The sequence below is a fragment of the Thamnophis sirtalis genome, unplaced genomic scaffold (genome assembly GCF_051295495.1).
Source record: "Thamnophis sirtalis isolate CommonGarterSnake01/CBP01778 unplaced genomic scaffold, rThaSir2_p1.2 scaffold_2, whole genome shotgun sequence".
In the NCBI taxonomy this organism is placed as follows: Eukaryota; Metazoa; Chordata; class Lepidosauria; order Squamata; family Natricidae; genus Thamnophis; species Thamnophis sirtalis.
Genome location: NW_028261382.1, coordinates 39,409,812 through 39,428,895, shown reverse-complemented (window position 1 = coordinate 39,428,895; position 19,084 = coordinate 39,409,812). Strand labels below are relative to the sequence as shown.

The 19,084-nt window shown below is 51.4% G+C and overlaps 1 protein-coding gene across 1 annotated transcript; it reads left to right on the top strand.

The window, feature by feature from the left end:
* The first annotated feature begins 325 nt into the window (after positions 1–325).
* SETDB1 (SET domain bifurcated histone lysine methyltransferase 1) lies at positions 326–18,494 on the top strand. Its single transcript, XM_087705016.1, is given in 22 exon segments — positions 326–452; positions 990–1,215; positions 1,965–2,125; positions 2,755–2,792; positions 3,636–3,735; positions 4,865–4,975; positions 6,419–6,620; positions 7,091–7,164; positions 7,655–7,845; positions 8,834–8,963; positions 9,344–9,488; positions 10,193–10,354; positions 11,444–12,046; positions 12,578–12,694; positions 13,349–13,518; positions 14,555–14,886; positions 14,888–15,193; positions 16,129–16,154; positions 16,641–16,767; positions 16,959–17,133; positions 17,713–17,915; positions 18,312–18,494. Coding segments are annotated over 21 exon segments (3,681 nt in total). The 5' UTR covers positions 326–452; positions 990–1,000; the 3' UTR covers positions 18,405–18,494.
* The last annotated feature ends 590 nt before the right edge of the window (positions 18,495–19,084 follow it).

Below are 19,084 nucleotides of genomic sequence, written 5' to 3'. Positions count from 1 at the left end.
AGCCATTAAAACTCCCTCTTGGACCAACTTGGCAACTTTAAGGCTTGTGGACTTCAACTCCCAGAATCCTCCAGCCGGCATTTAAATAAATAAATGAAGCAAAACAAGAGAGAGAGTCGAGCATGCGCACTGCTTCCGATGACTGAAGGGCGGGGGCTCTCCCTCCTTTCATTCTTCCGCCTTTCCCCCCAGGGCAGTGCGCCTGCGCGGCTTGTGGGCGGAGGGGGGGTGGTGCTCTTCCCCCCCTTGCCTCCTTCCCAAGGGCGCATGCGCACATCTCCCTCCCACCGCCTCGCTCGTCCGGGGCACGAGCGACGCCCCGCCCCCCGGAAGCACGTTGAATGGGTTTCCTGTCCTGTCTAAACTGCCCCCCTCCAGCCCCCCCAGAGAAGCCTAATTGGGTTCCAGGCAATATAAGACCCCCCCCTCCTCTCCCGCCCCCAGGGGAGAAGGTGAGTGGGGGAGAGGCTGGGGGTGGGTGGGGGGGCTGCAGGGGAAGCCGGGGTGGGGGGGGAGAGGGAGAATGAAAGAGGAGGGGTCTGCAGGGGAGGGGCGGCAGCAAAGTGGGGAGCAAGGAGGAGTGAGCAAACTCAGGTGTGCCCCACCTGGCCCTGTTCCTCTGGTCTTGGACTACAATGCCCATGGGGCTCAGCCTGCATGGACCCAGCCATCCCATGGACAGACCTGGCATCGAACTAACCCTGGTTCGTCTTAATCTTAGCTAAAGGCGGGCTGTGGCTTTTTTTGGGGGGGGGGTGCAAACCCCAAGGGAGAGTCGGACATATTTAAGAGCCGACCCCCCCCCCCCAAAAAAACTGGAGGGTCCCTCTTGGGGGGGGTGTCTCTTCCCAACAAAGACCCCCCCCAAACTGGAGGGTCCCTCTTGGGGGGGGTGCGGGTGCCTCTTCCCAACAGAGACCCCCCTCCCCAATGTTTCCCAGCTACCATGTCTTATTTGCTTTTTTTTCCCCCCCTCCGGACCGTTTCAGGTTCTGCCGCCATGGCGGAGTCGGAGGACATCCTCGAGCTCCAGCGGGAGGTGATGGAGGAGATGGGCATCTCCCTGGAGGACCTCAAGCAGCTGATCGAGGAGGAGATGGAGAAATCGGAGTACATCAAGCAGCGGAAGGAGGAGCTGGGGCGCCTGGAGGAGTCCGTGAAGCAGAAGGAGGCGGAAGTGGCTCACGTCGACCAGCTGCTTGAAAACGCCGTCAAGTAAGCAAAACGGCCTCTCGGCGAAGCTTTGCATTCCTTAAAAAAAAAGCAATTCAAAAGTATAAAAGTACGCAGCCGGTCCTCAAGATACATAACGGAGCCTGCTCTTCGGGGCCCTAAGTTGTGACGATCATACATTAGGTTGAAACTTCAACCCAACCATTGAAGTGTCGAAACTGGGTCATGAGTAGCCCCCAAGGTCGGCCTCTCATACCTTCCAGAGGTTTTCTAAGTCATAAACCAAGGATTTACCTGTCAGGGAGGGGAAATATTTCCTTATCTTAGTTGCCTAAGCCTCATTCACAACTCAGGACGGTTTAGCAACAGGGCTGGTCCCCCACGGCTGGAAGGGTGAAAAAATAACACGGGATGCATGAAACATTTCGAAACCCCTGTCCAAAACGCAGGCAGTCCTTGACTTGAGACCAAAGTCGAGGCCAAAGTTCCTGCTGCTAAGTAAGACAGATGTTAAACATAATAATAGAAAATATCTGAAGCCCGGGTTTTAAATTTTGGCAGCGGCTGGCTCTCCCCAAGCTTCTTTCAATTTATTTTCTGAAAGTTTCGTTCCCAGACTGGGTAACGTGATGTGAAGTGAGTTTTGCCCCCTTTTACGACCTCAAATGGTCGCTAAACAAACTCTTGTAAGCCAGGAACCACCTGTATTTAATCCCATTTTCCAGAAAGCTGACACAAGCTCTGATTTTCTGGTTCTATCTTAATCGAATTGACTTCCGTTTGCCTCCCAGGGCGGTGGATGAATGCGAAGTTTTGGTCAAAGACGTCTACGTCAACCTGGGGCTGGAATACCGAGAGACGGACTCGGATTTGGAGAACGGTTTCAGCAAACCCATGGAAGTGATCGAAATTCCCGACGAGGATGACGACGACGTCATGAGTGTTGACTCAGGTTGGACGGCGGTGGGATCAGCCCACTTCTGCCTTGGCTTTTTATCCAGCAGTTATTGTCTAACTGGGATCGTTTAAAATCAGGCTTTGAAACTTAACTTGGATTGTTTTAAAGTCATGTTTTGAAACTAATTGCGATCGTTTGAAGTCCTGCTTTGAAACTAACTGCGATAGTTTAAAATTGTGCTTTGAAACTAACTGCCATCATTTAAAATCAGGCTTTGAAACTAACTGCAATAGTTTAAAATTGCGCTTTGAAACTTAACTGTGATTGTTTAAAGTCATGTTTTGAAACTAACTCCAATCGTTTAAAATTGCGCTTTGAAACTTAACCGCGATCGTTTAAAATTGTGCTTTGAAATTAACTGGGATAGTTTGAAATTGTGCTTTGAAACTTAACTGTGATTGTTTAAAGTCATGTTTTGAAACTAATTGCGATCGTTTGAAGTCCTGCTTTGAAACTAACTGCGATAGTTTAAAATTGTGCTTTGAAACTTAACAGAGATCGTTTAAAATCATGTTTTGAAACTAACTGCGTTCGTTTAAAATTGCGCTTTGAAACTAATTTCAAGATTATTTAAATCCATACTTTTGGGCTGTATTTAATTTTGTATTTCCTTTCTATTGTAGCAGATCCGAATAACAAAATTGCAAAGGACCAGACCCTGGTAAGTTTGTGGGACCAGAAGGGGGAATAACTGCTCACTAACCTAGTTAGGAAAAAAATAATCCAGTTAGAGAGAAGGGTGGGCATTTTCCAAAAGTGAACAGAAGCCATGAAATAGCTCTTCTCTTGGGAGAAAAAAAAATAGTTTACAGGTAGTCCTCGACCTATGGCCGCAATTGAGCCCAAAATTTCTGTGGTTAAGTGAATTTCGCCCCATTTTACGACCTTTGGTGCCAAGAGTCATTAAGTGGACCACTGCAGTTAAGTTAGTCACACGGTTATTAAGTGAATCCCGGCTTCCCCTTTGACTTGGAAGGGTTAGGGTTAGAGCTCCTGTCACCTCAGGGCAGTGCGACCGTCGTAAATACAGTTGCCAATTGTTTGAATTTGGACCATGGGGATGATGCTACGTTGGCCGTAAAGGGTGAAAAACAGTCCCTATTTGCAGGGCGGTTGCAACTTTGGTCACTAAATGGACTGTTGTAAGTTGATGACTGCTTGTACTTTGTTCCTGGGGATGCCACTAAGCGAGGACTGAGCTGAAATCCTGCTTTGAACCACTTTTGGCTTGGAAGCGTGGCAATTTTTCCTCTGTAGTTCGATAGGTGAATAATAATAATAATAACAATATCCAGCGGGGATAATATTCTTCGCCTATCAAGCCTCCAGAGCCGAAAAGATTGAGCTTGGCACCAACCACCGGCATCGGGTGAAGCTTCTCTCCTTCCTTTCCCCAAGGTCCTCTCCGTCCCTTTCCTGAATCCTTCTCAGCTTTTGTCCTTTTTTTGTTTTCCCGGTGAGCAAATCCAAACGGATTTCCCTTCTTTCTCTTTCCCACCTGCAGCTCCGAGAAGCCATGGCCGCCATGCGGAAGTCGGCTCAAGACGTCCAAAAATTCATGGACGCCGTTAACAAGAAGACGGGCAGCTTGGATTCCCACAGGGGTGTGTGCTGTACACAATTGCCGTGGGGAGGTGGGTGGGTGGGTGAGAGAAGCAGTCTCGAGAGTCTCTTCGATATCCAGATCTCCTCGGGATTAAGAATGCGGTTTAAAACAGAGCCCCGAGTTTTCTGAGCGAGGCTTCCCGAGAGCCTGAAGCAAAATCCTCGTCCCGACAAAAAACGCTTTTATTAATTGACTGTGAATTCTGCTCATTCACATCCAGCAATGTTTTTCAAGGGAGGATTTACGGTCACAGACCTTATCTGTCTTGGAGAGCTGCCAGGCCAAGATCTGCAAAATTTGGCAAGGAGTTTCGGAGAGTCACGAACGAATTAAATGAACTAATTGTCTCCTGCAAACTCCACTCCCCTTTCGCTCCTCTTTTATTTCCTCTGGTCCACCTGTGGCCTTCCTCCCAAGTCGACCCCTGTTCTTTAGCTCTTCCCTTCGTCTGGCCACTCTGTGTATGCGCACACTGGGAACAGGCTCCAGCTGTTCTTCTGCCTCACTGATGTCCGACTCCGAAGGCAGCTGATAACTGGCATACGGCTCTGGCCCCCTCTCTGCCTCCGACACAGAGCCCTCCGTAGAGCCTTCCCCAGACTCCAGGTTCCTCCCCAACCCTCCTCACTGCCCGAATCTGGCTGCCACCTGTAGGGCCGCAACATGGAGAATAAATAGACACAATGTAGGATAAAGTATGTTTTTACATGGCTCTTAATGGTGAACTCCTGCGAAATCCTAACACTGCTGTGACTTCCTCCTCCGCTTTCTAACCTATTTTTTTGAAATCATGAGGACTAGCAGCCAACGGATAAAACAAATAGAAGCTGTTCTAAAATTTGACTCCGGGCCTTGTGGCACTTTTCTGTCTTCCAAAAGTAATTGGTTGGCATCCTGGTTTATTTATTTATTTTAATCTGATAGTCATCAGCAGAAAGTTTGGTATGGCCATTGAGTCAGCAGGCTAGGAACCAGGCGGTGGTGAGTTCTAGTCCTCCTTGGGCATAAAGCTAGTTGGGTGATCTCGGGCCAGTCATTCTCTCTCAGCCCTGGGAAGTAAACAATGGCAAACTACTTTTAAAACATTACACACACACACAAAACCCTTTATTTTTTATTTTTTACAGTTGGCTGTGAACTGACCCACGAAGGTGACCTCACGGTTGGTGATCGTATCCTGGGCAAGAAACGGACAAAGACGTGGCACAAGGGCACCCTGATTGCCATCCAGACAGTGGGTAAGGCCCCCCCCCTCGGTCCCTGGGTTCATAGCGGGCCCGGCCGAGCCTTGTTTGAAAAGACCCTCGCTAAGATTTGCACGCGGAGAGGTTGCTAAACTTTGACAAGTACGCAAAAGCTGTCTTTTGAAACTTGTTTGTGAGAAAAAAACAGAGGAAGGGGAGGGGAAGGAAAGGAAGAGAGGCAGGGAAGGGAAAGAAAGGAAAGGAAATAAAAGGAAGAGAAGAGGGGAAGGAAAGAGGGGAGGAAAGGAAGAAGAGAGAAGGGAGGGGAAAGGAAGAAGAGGGGAGCGAAAGGAAAGGAAGAAGAGGGGAGGGAAAAGAAAGGAAAGGAAGAAGAGGGGAAAGAGAAAGAAAGAAGGAAAGAAAGAAAGAAAGAAAGAAAGAAAGAAAGAAAGAAAGAAAGAAAGAAAGAAAATTTGTTGATTTAATATTAACCAGTTGAAATTTTGCTTACCATTGACTCACATCCTATGTTGATTTTCCTCTCCTGATTTCATAATTTCTGAAGGTTTCTACAATTGGAGCCCTTCTCCAGCCCACCTACTCTTATTTATGAAAAAAGAAAATTCATAATAATTCGTAATTTAATAAACTTAATAACAATTCATACTTTAATAAACTTAATAATAATTCGTAATTTAATAAACTTAATAATAATTCGTAATTTAATAAACTTAATAGCAATTAGTAATTTAATAAACTTAATAATAATTCGTAATTTAATAAACGTAATAATAATTTGTAATTTAATAAACTTAATAATTTGTAATTTAATAAACTTAATAATTTGTAATTTAATAAACTTAATAATTTGTAATTTAATAAACTTAATAATTTGTAATTTAATAAACTTAATAATAATTTGTTATTTAATAAACTTAATAATAATTCGTAATTTAATAAACTTAATAATAATTCGTAATTTAATAAACTTAATAATAATTTGTAATTTAATAAACTTAATAATTCGTAATTTAATAAACTTAATAACAATTCGTAATTTAATAAACTTAATAATAATTTGTAATTTAATAAACTTAATAATAATTCATAATTTAATAAACTTAATAATAATTCATAATTTAATAAACTTAATAATAATTCGTAATTTAATAAACTTAATAATAATTCATAATTTAATAAACTTAATAATAATTCGTAATTTAATTAATAATTCGTAATTCAATAAACTTAATAATAATTCGTAATTTAATGAACTTAATAATTTGTAATTTAATAAACTTAATAACAATTCGTACTTTAATAAACTTAATAATAATTTGTAACTTAATAAACTTAATAAAAAGAACCATACGTTTTGAACAGCTTTTTCTCCAGCCACTTATACTTCTTCCTCTCGGCCCGCTGCCTCCGGTCGTCCTGAGGACTAGAGCCTTGCTTCCCCGTTTAAACTAATCCTTCCTCTTTCCTTCCCTTTAGGCCCCGGGAAGAAATACAAGGTTAAATTCGACAACAAAGGGAAGAGTTTGCTGTCGGGCAACCACATCGCTTACGACGCCCACCCGGTGCCCGAGAGGCTACACGTGGGCAGCCGAGTTGTGGCCAAGTACAAAGACGGGAACCAGGTCTGGCTCTACGCGGGAATTGTGGCCGAGATGCCCAACGTGAAGAATAAGATGAGGTCAGGGCAACCGGCGGCTGGGTTTGGAAAACGGGAAGGAGGAGGAGGAAAAGTCTGTGAAAACCGGGAAAGATGAAGTATTTATTTGGGAGGGTGACGCGGTGGCTCAGCGGCTAAGACGCTGAGCTTTGTCGATCAGAAAGGTCGGCGGTCCGAATCCCTCCCGCTGCGTAGCGGAGTGAATTGGAAGTTCGATCCTAGGTCGAAGCAGATACGTCTCTCTCTCTGGGCACAATGAGAATATATCAGCTGAACAAAACTCCATACTGGCAACGGGAAAGGCATCTGGCCACTAAACATTCTGCTAGCCCCATTCAGTTGCCCAGACTCTGCCCTACAAGGGATTATGGCGTCCTTAAAAGACATTGACGATTCTGTCTCCGGCATGTTTCTGAAGCATTTGTTCCGATCGCTTCTCCTTGATGGAAGCGGGAACGAACTGTCCCCCCCTCCCCTGTCCCCCGTTCTAGGTTCCTGATCTTCTTTGACGACGGTTACGCCTCCTACGTCATTCAGCCCGAGCTTTACCTCATCTGCAGGCCTCGTGAGTAGAACCGGCCCTCCTGCCGTTCGGGTTTGAGCAGGAGAGCCGGGTATGGGGGGGGGGGGCTTCCGTTGCCTCCTTTCGGGCGTCTCTAGCATTGGTTGTTAAACAAACCGCTTCCGTTGCGTCACCTAGCCACGTGGTCATTAAGTGAATCCAGCTGGTTGACTTTGCTTGTCAGAAATGAGGGAGGTTATATGACCTCCCTCGCCACGGTTCTTAAGCGGGAAGCGAGCCCGGCTTCCCCTTTTCGACCTTGGCTTGTCACAAGTTTGGAAAACCGGGACGCTGCAACCGTCATAATTATGAACCAGTTGCCCAATGTCTGGATTTTGATCCTGTGGCTGTACGGATGTTAGTGGGGGGGAGCAGGAGTCCCTGTTTTCCACCAGTGCCGTTGTCGTAACTCTGAACGGTCGCTGAAGGAACTCTGGTTCAGTTGAGAGCTGCCTGGCGGGAACAACGGGCGTCTTCTGTCTCCTCCGCGCAGTCAAGAAATCCTGGGAGGACATTGAAGATATCTCCTGCCGGGATTTCATCGAGGAATACGTCACCGCGTACCCCAACCGTCCCATGGTGCTCCTGAAGGGCGGCCAGCAGATCAAGACCGAGTGGGAGGGCACCTGGTGGAAGTCGCGGGTGGAGGAAGTGGACGGCAGCCTGGTCAAGATCCTCTTCCTGGTAGGAGGGGCTCAGAGGTCCCCCACCCGCGGCATGCCCCGGTCCCCCCCCCCACCCGCCCCTCGCTGACCTCGGCTTCCAGCATGGCCCAACACCCTCTTTTTCTCTCTCTGTCTCTTTCTCTCTATCTCTTTTGTGTCTGTCTATCTCTTTCTCATTGCCTCTCTCTCTCTCTTTCTCTTTTTGTCTCCATCTATCCTTTTCTCTTTCTATCTCTCTGCCTCCCTCTCTTTTTCTGTCTCTGTCTCTCTTGTCTCCATCTATCCACCTATTTTTCTTTCTCTGTCTCTACCTCTGTCTCTCTCTTTCTTTCTGTCTATTTCTCTCTCCGTTTATCTCTCGTCTCCATCTATCCTTTTCTCTTTTTCTCTTCTCTCTTCTCTCTGTCTCGTCTCCATCTGTCCATCTATTTTTCTTTCTCTCTGTCTCTGTTTATGTCTCGTCTCCATCTATCCTTTTCTCTTTCTCTCTCTCTCTTTTGTCTGTCTCATCTCCATCTGTCCATCTATTTTTCTTTCTCTCTTTCTCTGTCTCTACTTCTGTCTCTCTCTTTCTTTCTATCTCTTTCTCTCTCCGTTTCTCTCTTGTCTCCATCTATCCTTTTCTGTTTCTCTCTGTCTCTCTCTTCTCTCTGTCTCATCTCCATCTGTCCATCTATTTTTCTTTCTCTCTCTGTCTCTGTTTATCTCTTTTGTCTCCATCTATCCTTTTCTCTCTCTCTTTCTCTCTGTCTCTCTCTTTTGTCTGTCTCTGTCTCTCTTCATCTATCCATCTATCCATCTGTTTTTCTTTCTCTCGCTGTCTGTCTCTGACTCTCTTGTCTCCATCTATCCCTTTCTCTATCTCTCTTTCTCTGTCTCTCTCTCCCCCCTCTCTCCCTCTCTTTCTCTTTCTATCTCTCTCTGTCTATCTCTGACTCTCTTGTCTCCATCTCTCTCTCTCTCTGTCTCTCTCTCTCCCTCTCTTTCTCTCTCTCTGCTGTTGCCAGGATGACAAACGTTGCGAGTGGATCTACCGGGGCTCGACCCGCCTGGAGCCCATGTTCAGCATGAAGACCTCCAACGCTTCCACCCACGACAAGAAGCAGGCCGGCCACATAAGGATGCGGCCCAATGTGGGTACGTCCACCTTAAAATGACCCTCCACCCCCCCCCCATGGCCGAAAAACAGCCCCGGGGGGGGGGGGGGTCAGGCTGGGGAGGGGAAGCCAGAGAGGATGACCAAGGCATAATACGGGTGGCCCTCAACTCAACAGCCACAGACGGAGGACAATTTCCCCTGCCGTTGTAACTCTGAGCGGTCCCTAAGCGAACCGTTGTAACCCCGGGGCGGCCGGCACCGCCTGCAGGATAAAATCCCCGCTGAGAATCCGCCGCTAATCGCGACGTGTTGCCTTGCCTGCTTCTCTCGCTCTTTCTCAACGCTTCTCCTAGTGTGACGGCGATCCAATTACTGACCTCTCCCCCCCCCGGTCCCTCTCTCCCCCCACCCCCCCCAGGGGCCGTGCGGACCAAGGGCCCCGTGGTGCAGTACATCCACGACCTGACGGGGACCAGCCCTCAACAGCAGCAGCTCCTCCCGGCCGAGCCCCAGGTTCTCCTGACCACCTCCCAGCCGGTGCTCTCTCTCTTTGGGGAGTCAGAGTAAGTCCCTGGTTCTTGGGGGGGGGGTCTCCTCTGGGAGGAGGCTTTGGGAAGCCCCCTCCTCCTCCCCCTCTTCTCCAAAGCCCCCCGAAGGAAACGGACGGAAACTCACCAGCCTGGAATTCAGGAGAAGCTTCCTAACAGGGAGGGCAGTTAGCCGGTGGAACAACTTGCCACTGGAAGTTGCAGAGTCCCCATCCCCGGAGAGATTGGACAGCCACTGGTCTCAACTCGTATAGGTTCTCCTGCTTGAGCAGGGGGGTGGACTAGAAGACCTCCGGGGGGCCCTTCCAGCTTTATTTCTACTCTATTCTTTCTACAAATACGGGCAAGTTCCTCGACTTAACAACCGCAGCCGAGGCCAAAATCTCCCGTCGCCCGAGCGAGACTTTTTGTTCGGTGCGTTTTTGCCCCGGTTCTTAAGTGGGTCACCAACAGGCCTCACGGTCGATAAGCGGACCCCGGCTTCCCCTTTTGATCTTGGCTTGTCAAAAGGGGATCACGGGACCCTCCCCGTCGTAAATATGAGCCAGTTGCCAAGCACCTGGGTTTTGAGATGCTGCAACGTCCGCTAAGTGTGAAAAGCGCCCCCCGCGTGGCTTTTTTCAGGCTTGTTGCAGTTTCAAACGGTCAGTAAGGGAACCGTCGTAAGCCGAGGACTGCCTGAAAAGTCTCTCTCTCTCTTTTTAATAAAACTCCCGCAGCTCGGAGAGCCAGTTAGCTCAAGCGAAGAAGCAGCAAGTGGCGAAAAAGAGCACCTCGTTCCTACGTCCCGGGTCAGTCGGATCGGGCCTGTCCCCCCCGTCCTCCCCCGTCCTGTGCGAGACGCCCCCGGTCAGCCGGACAGGAGTGAGCCAACAGTTCAGGTGACCTCTGAGGGCTGGAGAGCAGAAGAGGCCCCTGGCCTTCAAGGCAGACGCCTTCACACGTGGCGACTTTTAAGACTTGTGGACTTCAACTCCCAGAATCCCCCTGCTGGCTCCGTTATTCTGGGAGTTGAAGTCCACAAGCCACGATTGTCCACCTCTGCTACAGAGGGTCTCCTGCTTGAGCAGGGGGTCAGGCTGGAAGACCTCTCGGGTCCCTTCCCGTACTTCTCATTCTGAGTCGCCCAGCCATCTTTATTTCTCTCTCTCGTCCCCCCTCTCTCTTTCTCTCTCCCTATTTCTCTTTTTCTCTCTCTCCCTCTCTTTCTCTCTCTCTCTTTCTCTCCCTCTCTATCTCTCCCTATTTCTCTTTCTCCCTCTCTTTCTCTCTCTCTCTTTCTCTCCCTCTCTATCTCTCCCTATTTCTTTTTTCTCTCTCTCCCTCTCTATCTCTTTCACTCCCTTTCTATCTCTCTTTCTCTCCCTCTCTATCTCTCTTTCTCTTTTTCTCTCTCTCCCTCTCTTTCTCTTTCCCTCTCTCTCTCTCCCTATTTCTCTTTCTCCCTCTCTATCTCTCTCTTTCTCTCCCTCTCTCTCTCCCTATTTCTCTTTTTCTCTCTCTCCCTCTCTTTCTATCCCTCTCTTTCTCTCTCCCTCTTTCTCTCTCTTTCTCCCTCTTTCTATCTCTCTCTTTCTCCCTCTTTCTCTCTCTCTATTTCTTTATCTCTTTCTCCCTCTCTTTCTATCCCTCTCTCCCTCTCCCGCTTTCTATCTCTCTCTTTCTCTCCCCCTCTATCTCTCTTTCTCTCTCCCTATTTCTCTTTTTCTCTCTCCCTCTCTTTCTCTCTCTCTCTTTCTCTCTCTCTCTCTTTTTCTCTCTATTTCTTTATCTCCCTCTCCCTCTCTATCTCTCTCTTTCTCTATCTCTCTCCCTATTTCTCTTTTTCTCCCTCTCTATCTCTCTCTCTCCCTCTCTCTCTCCCTATTTCTCTTTTTCTCCCTCATCTCTCTCTCTCTCTCTCTCTCCCTCTATTTCTCTCCCTCTCTTTCTCTCCCCCCTCTTTCTATCTCTCTCCTCTCACCTGGCAGGTTCTCCGGAGCGCAACCCACGACGGGTGCGCTCCCGTCCTTCCACAGCATGATGGAGCGGGCCCCCAACGAGACCTCCTACCGGGCCCCCGTGGAGAAGCTCTTCTACCTGCCTCACGTCTGCAGCTTCAAGTGCCTGAGCCGGGTGCGGCCCCTCCGGCCCGACCTGCACCGCAGCCGCAACCCGCTCCTCATCCCGCTGCTCTACGACTTCCGCCGCATGACGGCCCGCCGGCGGATCAACCGGAAGACGGGCTTCCACGTCATCTACAAGACGCCCTGCGGCCTCTGCCTGCGCAGCATGAACGAGATCGAGCGCTACCTCTTTGAGACGGACTGCGACTTCCTCTTCCTGGAGATGTTCTGCCTGGACCCCTACGTGCTGGTGGACCGCAAGTTCCAGCCCTACAAGCCCTTCTACTACATCGCGGACATCACCAAGGGCCAGGAGGACGTCCCCCTCTCCTGCGTCAACGAGATCGACAGCACCCCGCCGCCCCAGGTGGCCTACAGCAAGGAGCGGATCCCGGGGAAGGGGGTCTTCATCAACACCGGCTGGGAGTACCTGGTGGGCTGCGACTGCGAGGACGGCTGCAGGGACAAGTGAGTGTCGTCGTCCCCCTCGGCCCCCTCCCCAATCGGTCCCCAGTCTTCTAAGCGTGAAGTTTGCACAACCAGCTCCTCGGTTCCTCTCGAGAAGAACCAGGCCGCCAACTTAGCCGCTTCGCTGCAAAGCCCAAAACGGTCGGTGGGGGTGGGGGCTCAGAGGGAATCCAAGGGGTCTCCAGAGGGTGTCAAACAAGAGGAAATCCAGGCACTTCAAAATAAACATAAGTTATGCCGTATTGCGAGCATAAGAACTCTGTAAAAGAATCCGAACTACTAACAGTCAAAGCAATTTAGCGGCGGATAAGGAATTCAAGGCGGGTGGCACTTTGATCCCTTGTGGGCGCGAAGGGACTCGAGACTCATGACGTGCTTGAACCCCCCTTACCTTGGGCTCGGCCTGCTCGTTTTCTACAAAGGGGTCCAAATCAAGCCAGATCCAGTCCCCGGGGGGGGGATCCGCTTTGTTCCCGCCATGTTTTATCCGCCAGGAATCTACAGTGGTGCCCCCGTTTGTATCTCCCGCAGGTCAAAATGCGCCTGTCATCAGCTGACGGTCCAGGCCACGGCCTGCACTCCCGGCGGGCAGATCAACTACAATTCCGGCTACCAACACAAGCGGCTGGAGGAGTGTCTCCCCACGGGGTGAGTGGGGGCTTTTCAGGGGAGGGGGGAGGCCCCAGAGGGGAGACCAGAGCCAGGATCGACCTCAACCCTCAACTCCTCAATTTCCAGCTGAGCCAATTGAATGTTTTCCGCGCTGTGTTTGTTTTATGTTTATGTTTTATTAGTATTTGTGCGCTCGTTCCCCTCTACATTGGAGTCCTCAACTTATGACCAGCCCCTTAACGACCGAATTTACGACAGCCCCGCCCCCACAAAAGCTACTCATGATCCCACTCTGAAGTTTAGGCCTTTTCCCCTGGGGTGGGAGGGTTAATTCCGCTTTTCGATAAAAGCCACGGGTTCACTTCACCGCCGCGGATCCGTTTCCTGACCGTGGAGATTCGCTTAACGACCGACCATCTTTTTTTTTATTTTTTTAAAGATTTTTAAATACGGACAGCTTTACCTTTCACCATTACAACTCTAATGGGCCATCTCCAGGATGGTCATAAGTCGAAGACCAGCTGGGTTTAGAAATCTTTGCTTTTTGTTGCATGGAAAATTGTGTCACCCACCCACCCCGGCTATGAGCTCGATTATCGTGTGGCACATGGTTTCTGATGTCCTCACCACTTCTCGAAGGTAAATAACGCATGTCTCTCCCCCCCACCCAACAACCCGGTCTTCCCCCAGAGTGTACGAGTGCAACAAGTGTTGCAAGTGTAATTTGAACATGTGCACGAACCGCCTGGTCCAGCACGGCCTGCAAGTGCGGCTCCAGCTCTTCAAGACCCAGAACAAAGGTTGGGGCATCCGTTGCCTGGACGACATCGCCAAGGGCTCCTTCGTCTGCATCTACGCGGGTAAGGCAGCCGCCTCGGGCTGTGGCTCCACAGGGGAAGCTCTCGAGCCGCACAGCTGGGCAGGCCGAGAAGAAGAGGGGGGGGGACTCGGCAGTGGTGAAATTCAATTTTTTTAATGACTGGTTCTGTGGGCGTGGTTTGGTGGGCGTGGCAGGGGAAGGATGCTGCAAAATCCCCATTCCCTCCCCACTCTGGGACCAGCCAAAGGTGGCGTTTGCCGGTTCTCCGAACTACTCAAAATTCCCGCTACCGTTTCTCCAGAACCTGTCAGAACTGGCTGAATTTCACCCCGGGGTTTTGGCAGCCGTGGCTCTCCTTGGATCCAGGCGGGCTGGGTCCTTTTTTATTTGCGGGGGACTCCTAAGTCCATCCAAACTCAAACTTAAGTCTCAAATGCAAGCCAGCCCCATCGTGATGGGCAGCTTAACAGTCAAATCGTGGCTAATCGAGCTGCGTGGTGCGTCATCTTTACGAGTTCAGCCTCCGTGTGGAGGTCAGGAGGGGCGCAACCAATATTTCCTACCTGTGAACCCCTAGAATTTTCTCTCGGTGGGTTTTTCTAGAGCCCTTTGCACTGGGGGCAACAGCTGATCTTGGGCAGGTAGAATCTGTGGTTTTTGGTGTCCTCACCACTTCTCAAATGTGGATAATTCAGCTCTCTGTTGATCACTCTTTTCGGTGCTTTTGTAACTTCAAACGGTTCACTAAACAGGAGTTTTGCAAGTCAAGGACTACCTGTAAAACCAGGGGTGGGGAACTACAGTCCTTTTATAAGTCGTGGACTCCAACTCCCAGAATTCCTCTGCCCAAATTCTGGGAGTTGGAGTCCTCAAAACTCAAAGTCGCCCAGTTTGGAAACCAAACATGGCTGGCGGGGGAATTCTGGGAGTTGAAGTCCACCAGTCCTTAAAAGGGTCACAGTCCCCCACCTCCGCTGTAAAACAATGGGATATCTACGCGAATCATAAGTTTCTAGTCCCCGTGACTGGCGAAACCCGGGAGGACGCTCTCCGAGCCCGCTTCTCTCCTCTGGCAGGGAAGATCCTGACGGACGACTTTGCCGACAAGGAGGGCCTGGAGATGGGGGACGAGTACTTTGCCAACCTGGACCACATCGAGAGCGTGGAGAACTCGAAGGAGGGCTACGAGAGCGAGGCCAAGTACTCCTCGGACAGCAGCGGCGTCAACCTGAAGGACGAGGACGACGACAACTCTGGCACGGAGGAGGCCGAGGAGTCGAACGAGGAGAGCTCGGACGACAATTTCTGCAAAGACGAGGATTTCAGCACCAGCTCGGTCTGGCGCAGCTACGCCACTCGCCGCCAGACGCGGGGCCAGCGGGAGAACGGCCTGTCCGAGACGGCCTCCCAAGGACTCCGGCCCGGCCAGGCAGGCCAGCCACGAGGAGGCCCCCGCTCCCTGCAAGCCCCCTGTCTCGGAGGAGACCTCCAAGAATAAGGTGGCCTCCTGGCTGAGCTCCAACACCGTGGCCGACGGATACCCGGACAGCGACAGCCGCTCGTCCTTTCGGATGCAGGAGGCGGCGGCCGAGGGGAAGCCCCCCGTGAAGGCGGAACCCGGGGAGGGCGAGAAGAGTCGGGGGCCCAGCCTCCCCCTCACCAAGGACGAGCCCAGCCCGGAGGGGGGAGAGGTGAAGGTGGTGAAGAAGAAAGAGGTACGGTCTCTGCGCAGAAGAACCGTTTTGTGGGGGGGCAGCCCGGAGGACCCCTCCCAAAACAAGCTATTGAATTCCTGTCCTGCTTACACAATCATGGGGTGGGGGCTTCTTCTTTTTTTAAACGCCCACCTGCTGGACTGGGAGGGGAAAGCACCCACCTGTCCAGAGCGGATTGGACAGTGAGTGACATGCGTCGAACCACGATTGTGCAGAATGTCAGAAGGGGATAGTCTGGGCCGGAAAATCTCCCCGGAATCGCCTTATAGGAGAAAAGGGAGGGAGGGAGGAAAGGAAAGAGAGAAAAAGGAAGGAAGGAAAAATGAGGAGAGGGAGAGGAGGGAGGAAGGAAAGGAAAGAAGATAGGGAGGAAGGAGGGAGAGGGGAAGGAGGAAAGGAAAGATAATGGAGGGAAGGAAGGGAGTGGGAGAAAGAAGGGAAAGGAAGGGAAAGAGAGAAAAAGGAAGGAAAAATGAGGAGAGGAGAGGGAGAGGAGGGAGGAAGGAAAGAAGATAGGAAGGAAGGAGGGAGAGGGGAAGGAGGAAAGGAAAGGTAATGGTGGGAGAAAGAAGAGAAAGGAAGGGAAAATTGGAAGGAGAGGAGGAAGGAAAGGAAAGAAGATAGGAAGGAAGAAGGGAAGGAGGGAGAGGCAGAAAGGCAAGGAAGGGAGGGAGAAAAGGAGGGAAGGAAGAGAGAGAGAGAAAGAAAGAAAGAAACTGGGCTAATCTTTCTGCCGCAGAATCCAGGGGAATTTTCAGGGCTGGGAGGACCATGAGGAAGTGTGGGGGGGGGGGTGTCTCCCTCAGCAGGGCACCCAAGCTGCCCCCAATGCTGACCTGTGGGGCGGAGTCTTGCCAGGGCTGCCCTTCCACCCTCCAGGCTGGGAAACTTTAGTGCTCCGGAAGCAAAGGGAAATTTTTCTCTTTTCCCCGCAGGAACCGGACGATCCAGGCAAAGCAGCGTAAGAACATTCGGCTGTTTTCCTGCCCGACTCCAGGGGGGCTCCTCAGACCTCCTTTAATCCCCGGGAAGAAAAGACCCTTCTCTGGGCTCGAGGCCGATCCCCACAGCAGGGAAGGAGACCCCGTTATTTCTTTCCCCCAGCCGGGCCGTTTCCCGAGTCCCCGCAAGCAGAAATGGAGTCCCTCAACGGGGAAAAAATGGACCACTGGCCAGGGAGGAGGGCTGGATTCCTGGAAGCCCCCCCTAAAATCTATTTCTCCTTCCAGATGCTGCCCCTTGGGGGGGGGAGGTCTCTCACACCTCAATTCATTGCCCCTTTCCCCCCCCCCCAAAAAAAATAAGACCACCTCTTCCGTTGTTTCGGGAAAGACTTTTGCGGAATGCGTTTCTCGGCATCCCCCCCTCCCTCACTGCAGGGAAGGGGTCGCAAAGCCCTTTAGGGGTTCACCCCCTGGCTTCTTTCTGCCCCCCACCCCTTCCTCAGGCCCAGCCAGCCCACCAGGGTTTACGGCTACAACCCAAACCCGCCCATCCCGGAAGGCGCCCGGCGGCCCCCCAGCAAGACGACCTCCCATCAGAGTCGGAGACAATCAGAAGGCCAGAATCCGGACGTAAGTCGTGGGGTGGGGGGGCTTTTCCCGGAGGCGTCTTCTCTACCTGCGGGCTTCCAGGGTAGGAAAATCGGGCCGGGGGGAGGGAGGGATTTCGGTCGAGGGTTCAAAAGGGGGGGAGGTCTGGACTTGAACTCGGGGCCCCGGTCGGTCTGGCCGGTTGAAGGAAAACGTCACTCTTTCTCCCGCAGCAGGACGTCCTGATGCTCTCCAGCAGCACCGACAGCGACGGAGACAACGTCCGGCCGGCCGCGGAGCCCATCCAGGTCAACCACACCAACGACAGTGACGACATCCAGACCATCTCGTCCGGCTCGGAGGAAGAGACGGGCGCCGACCAAAAGAAGAACGCCCCTTCCAGGCTGGGTGAGGCTCCGGGATAGACTGCGCCGGCATCCGGAGGTTCCCCTTTAGGCGAGGAGGCACCACTCGCGGCTGGTCCTTGAACTTAAAATGGCCGGAGATTGGGGGGGGGCCAAGTAGCCGCCGCTGAGCGAGAACGTCCGCGCGGCGACTTTCGCCTGCCCCCGTTTTGCTTCGCTTGGCAGGAGGTCGCCGAAGGGGAAACCGTCGTAAATGTGAGCCGCTTTGCCAAGTGTCCGGATTTTGATCACACGGACCCCGGGAGCCGTCCTAAGTGCAAGCCAATTGAAGGGCTGTTTCAGATGTGCGACCGCGGGGACGCTGCAGTGGTCATAAGTGCAAAAATCGCCCCCAAGCCCCCCCCCCCTTTTCCCCCCAATGCTGTTATAACTTCCATCAGTCACTAACCGAAGCGTTGAGGGCGGCCCACGTCCTGTACTGGCTGCTGCTGGATCCTGGCTTCACCTCTGCTTTGGAGGGTAGAATGAGAGAGTTGGAAGGGTCCTTGGAGCTCATCTAGCCTGACCCCACTCGGTCGGGAGAGTTTCGGACGGAGCCCCCTTTCTCCTTCCTTGCTTGCAGGAGCTGTGAAGAGGCAGGTGGCCGTGAAATCCACCCGGGGATTTGCCTTGAAGTCCACGCACGGCATCGCCATCAAGTCGACCAACCTGGCTTCGGGGGAGAACGCGGCCGTCCGGAGGAACACGCGCCAGTTTTACGACGGGGAAGAGTCCTGCTATATCATCGACGCTAAGCTGGAGGGGAACCTGGGACGCTACCTCAACGTAAGTGCCCGGGGGGGAGATCCGGGGGGTCTTTCTTCCCGGATTGGCTCCCCTTCCCGCATCGCTCCTGGTTCGTCCCTAGGAGACTGTCCCCTCTCCATCCGGGATGGGTTTCCCCCTCTGCTCCCCAGCAAATATCTATCTTGGGGATTCTCAAGTCGTTCCACGATCCTGGGCTTCCTGGTGGTGGTTTTTTTCTTTGAAGAGGTTTCACTCCCCATCCGAGAAGCTTCTTCAGGTTCTGACTGCATGAACGGCGTCAAGAGTTGAAGAAGCTTCTCGGGTGAGAAGCGAAACCTCTTCCAAGGAAGAAACCCCAGAAAAGCCCAGTTAGTTTCCTCTTGAAAACCAAAAGGCGCTGAAGGTGGTCCTTTCCCTCAATCTCCCCCTCCCCAGCATAGCTGCAGCCCCAACCTCTTCGTCCAGAACGTCTTCGTCGACACGCACGACCTCCGCTTTCCCTGGGTGGCCTTCTTCGCCAGCAAGTAAGCAGGTTCTTCCCCTACCCCCACCCCCCCCAAAAAAATGGGGTTCCCCTCCTTTCCAGACGGGGTTGAAGAGCCTCGTCCAAAGGGGTGGTTTCTCTTGAAAACTGTAGTTATACATATTTCTCTGCAATTTCTACAAAGCGTTTGCAAATTCCCTGCCGGATCGGAGGGCTGACCTCAGAGGGGGAAAAGGCAGAGGTGGGGAGAGCAAATTGTGGCGTGAAATGTGCCAACTTTAACAAAGCATTAGATCCAGTTTTGGGCACCACACTATAAAAAAGATGTGGAGACTCTAGAAAGAGTGCAGAGAAGAGCAACCAGGATGATGAGGGGACTGGAGGCTAAAACATACGAAGAACGGTTGCAGGAACTGGGCCTGGCTAGTCCAAGGAATAGAAGGGCCAGGGGAGACAGGAGAGCATCTTCCAATATTTGAGGGGCTGCCCCAGAGAGGAGTTAGGGGGTCAGGCTATTCTCCAAAGCACAAGAAAGGAAAGAAAGAGAGAGAGAAAGAAAGAAAGAAAGAAGGAAGGAAGGAAGGAAGGAAGGAAGGAAGGAAGGAAGAAGAAAGAGGAGGAAGGAAGGAGGACAGAAGGAAGGAAGGAAGGAAGGAAAGATAATAAAAAAAAGAAAAAAGAGAGACATGGCTAGCCTAGGGAAGGACCAGGGGAGACAGGAGAG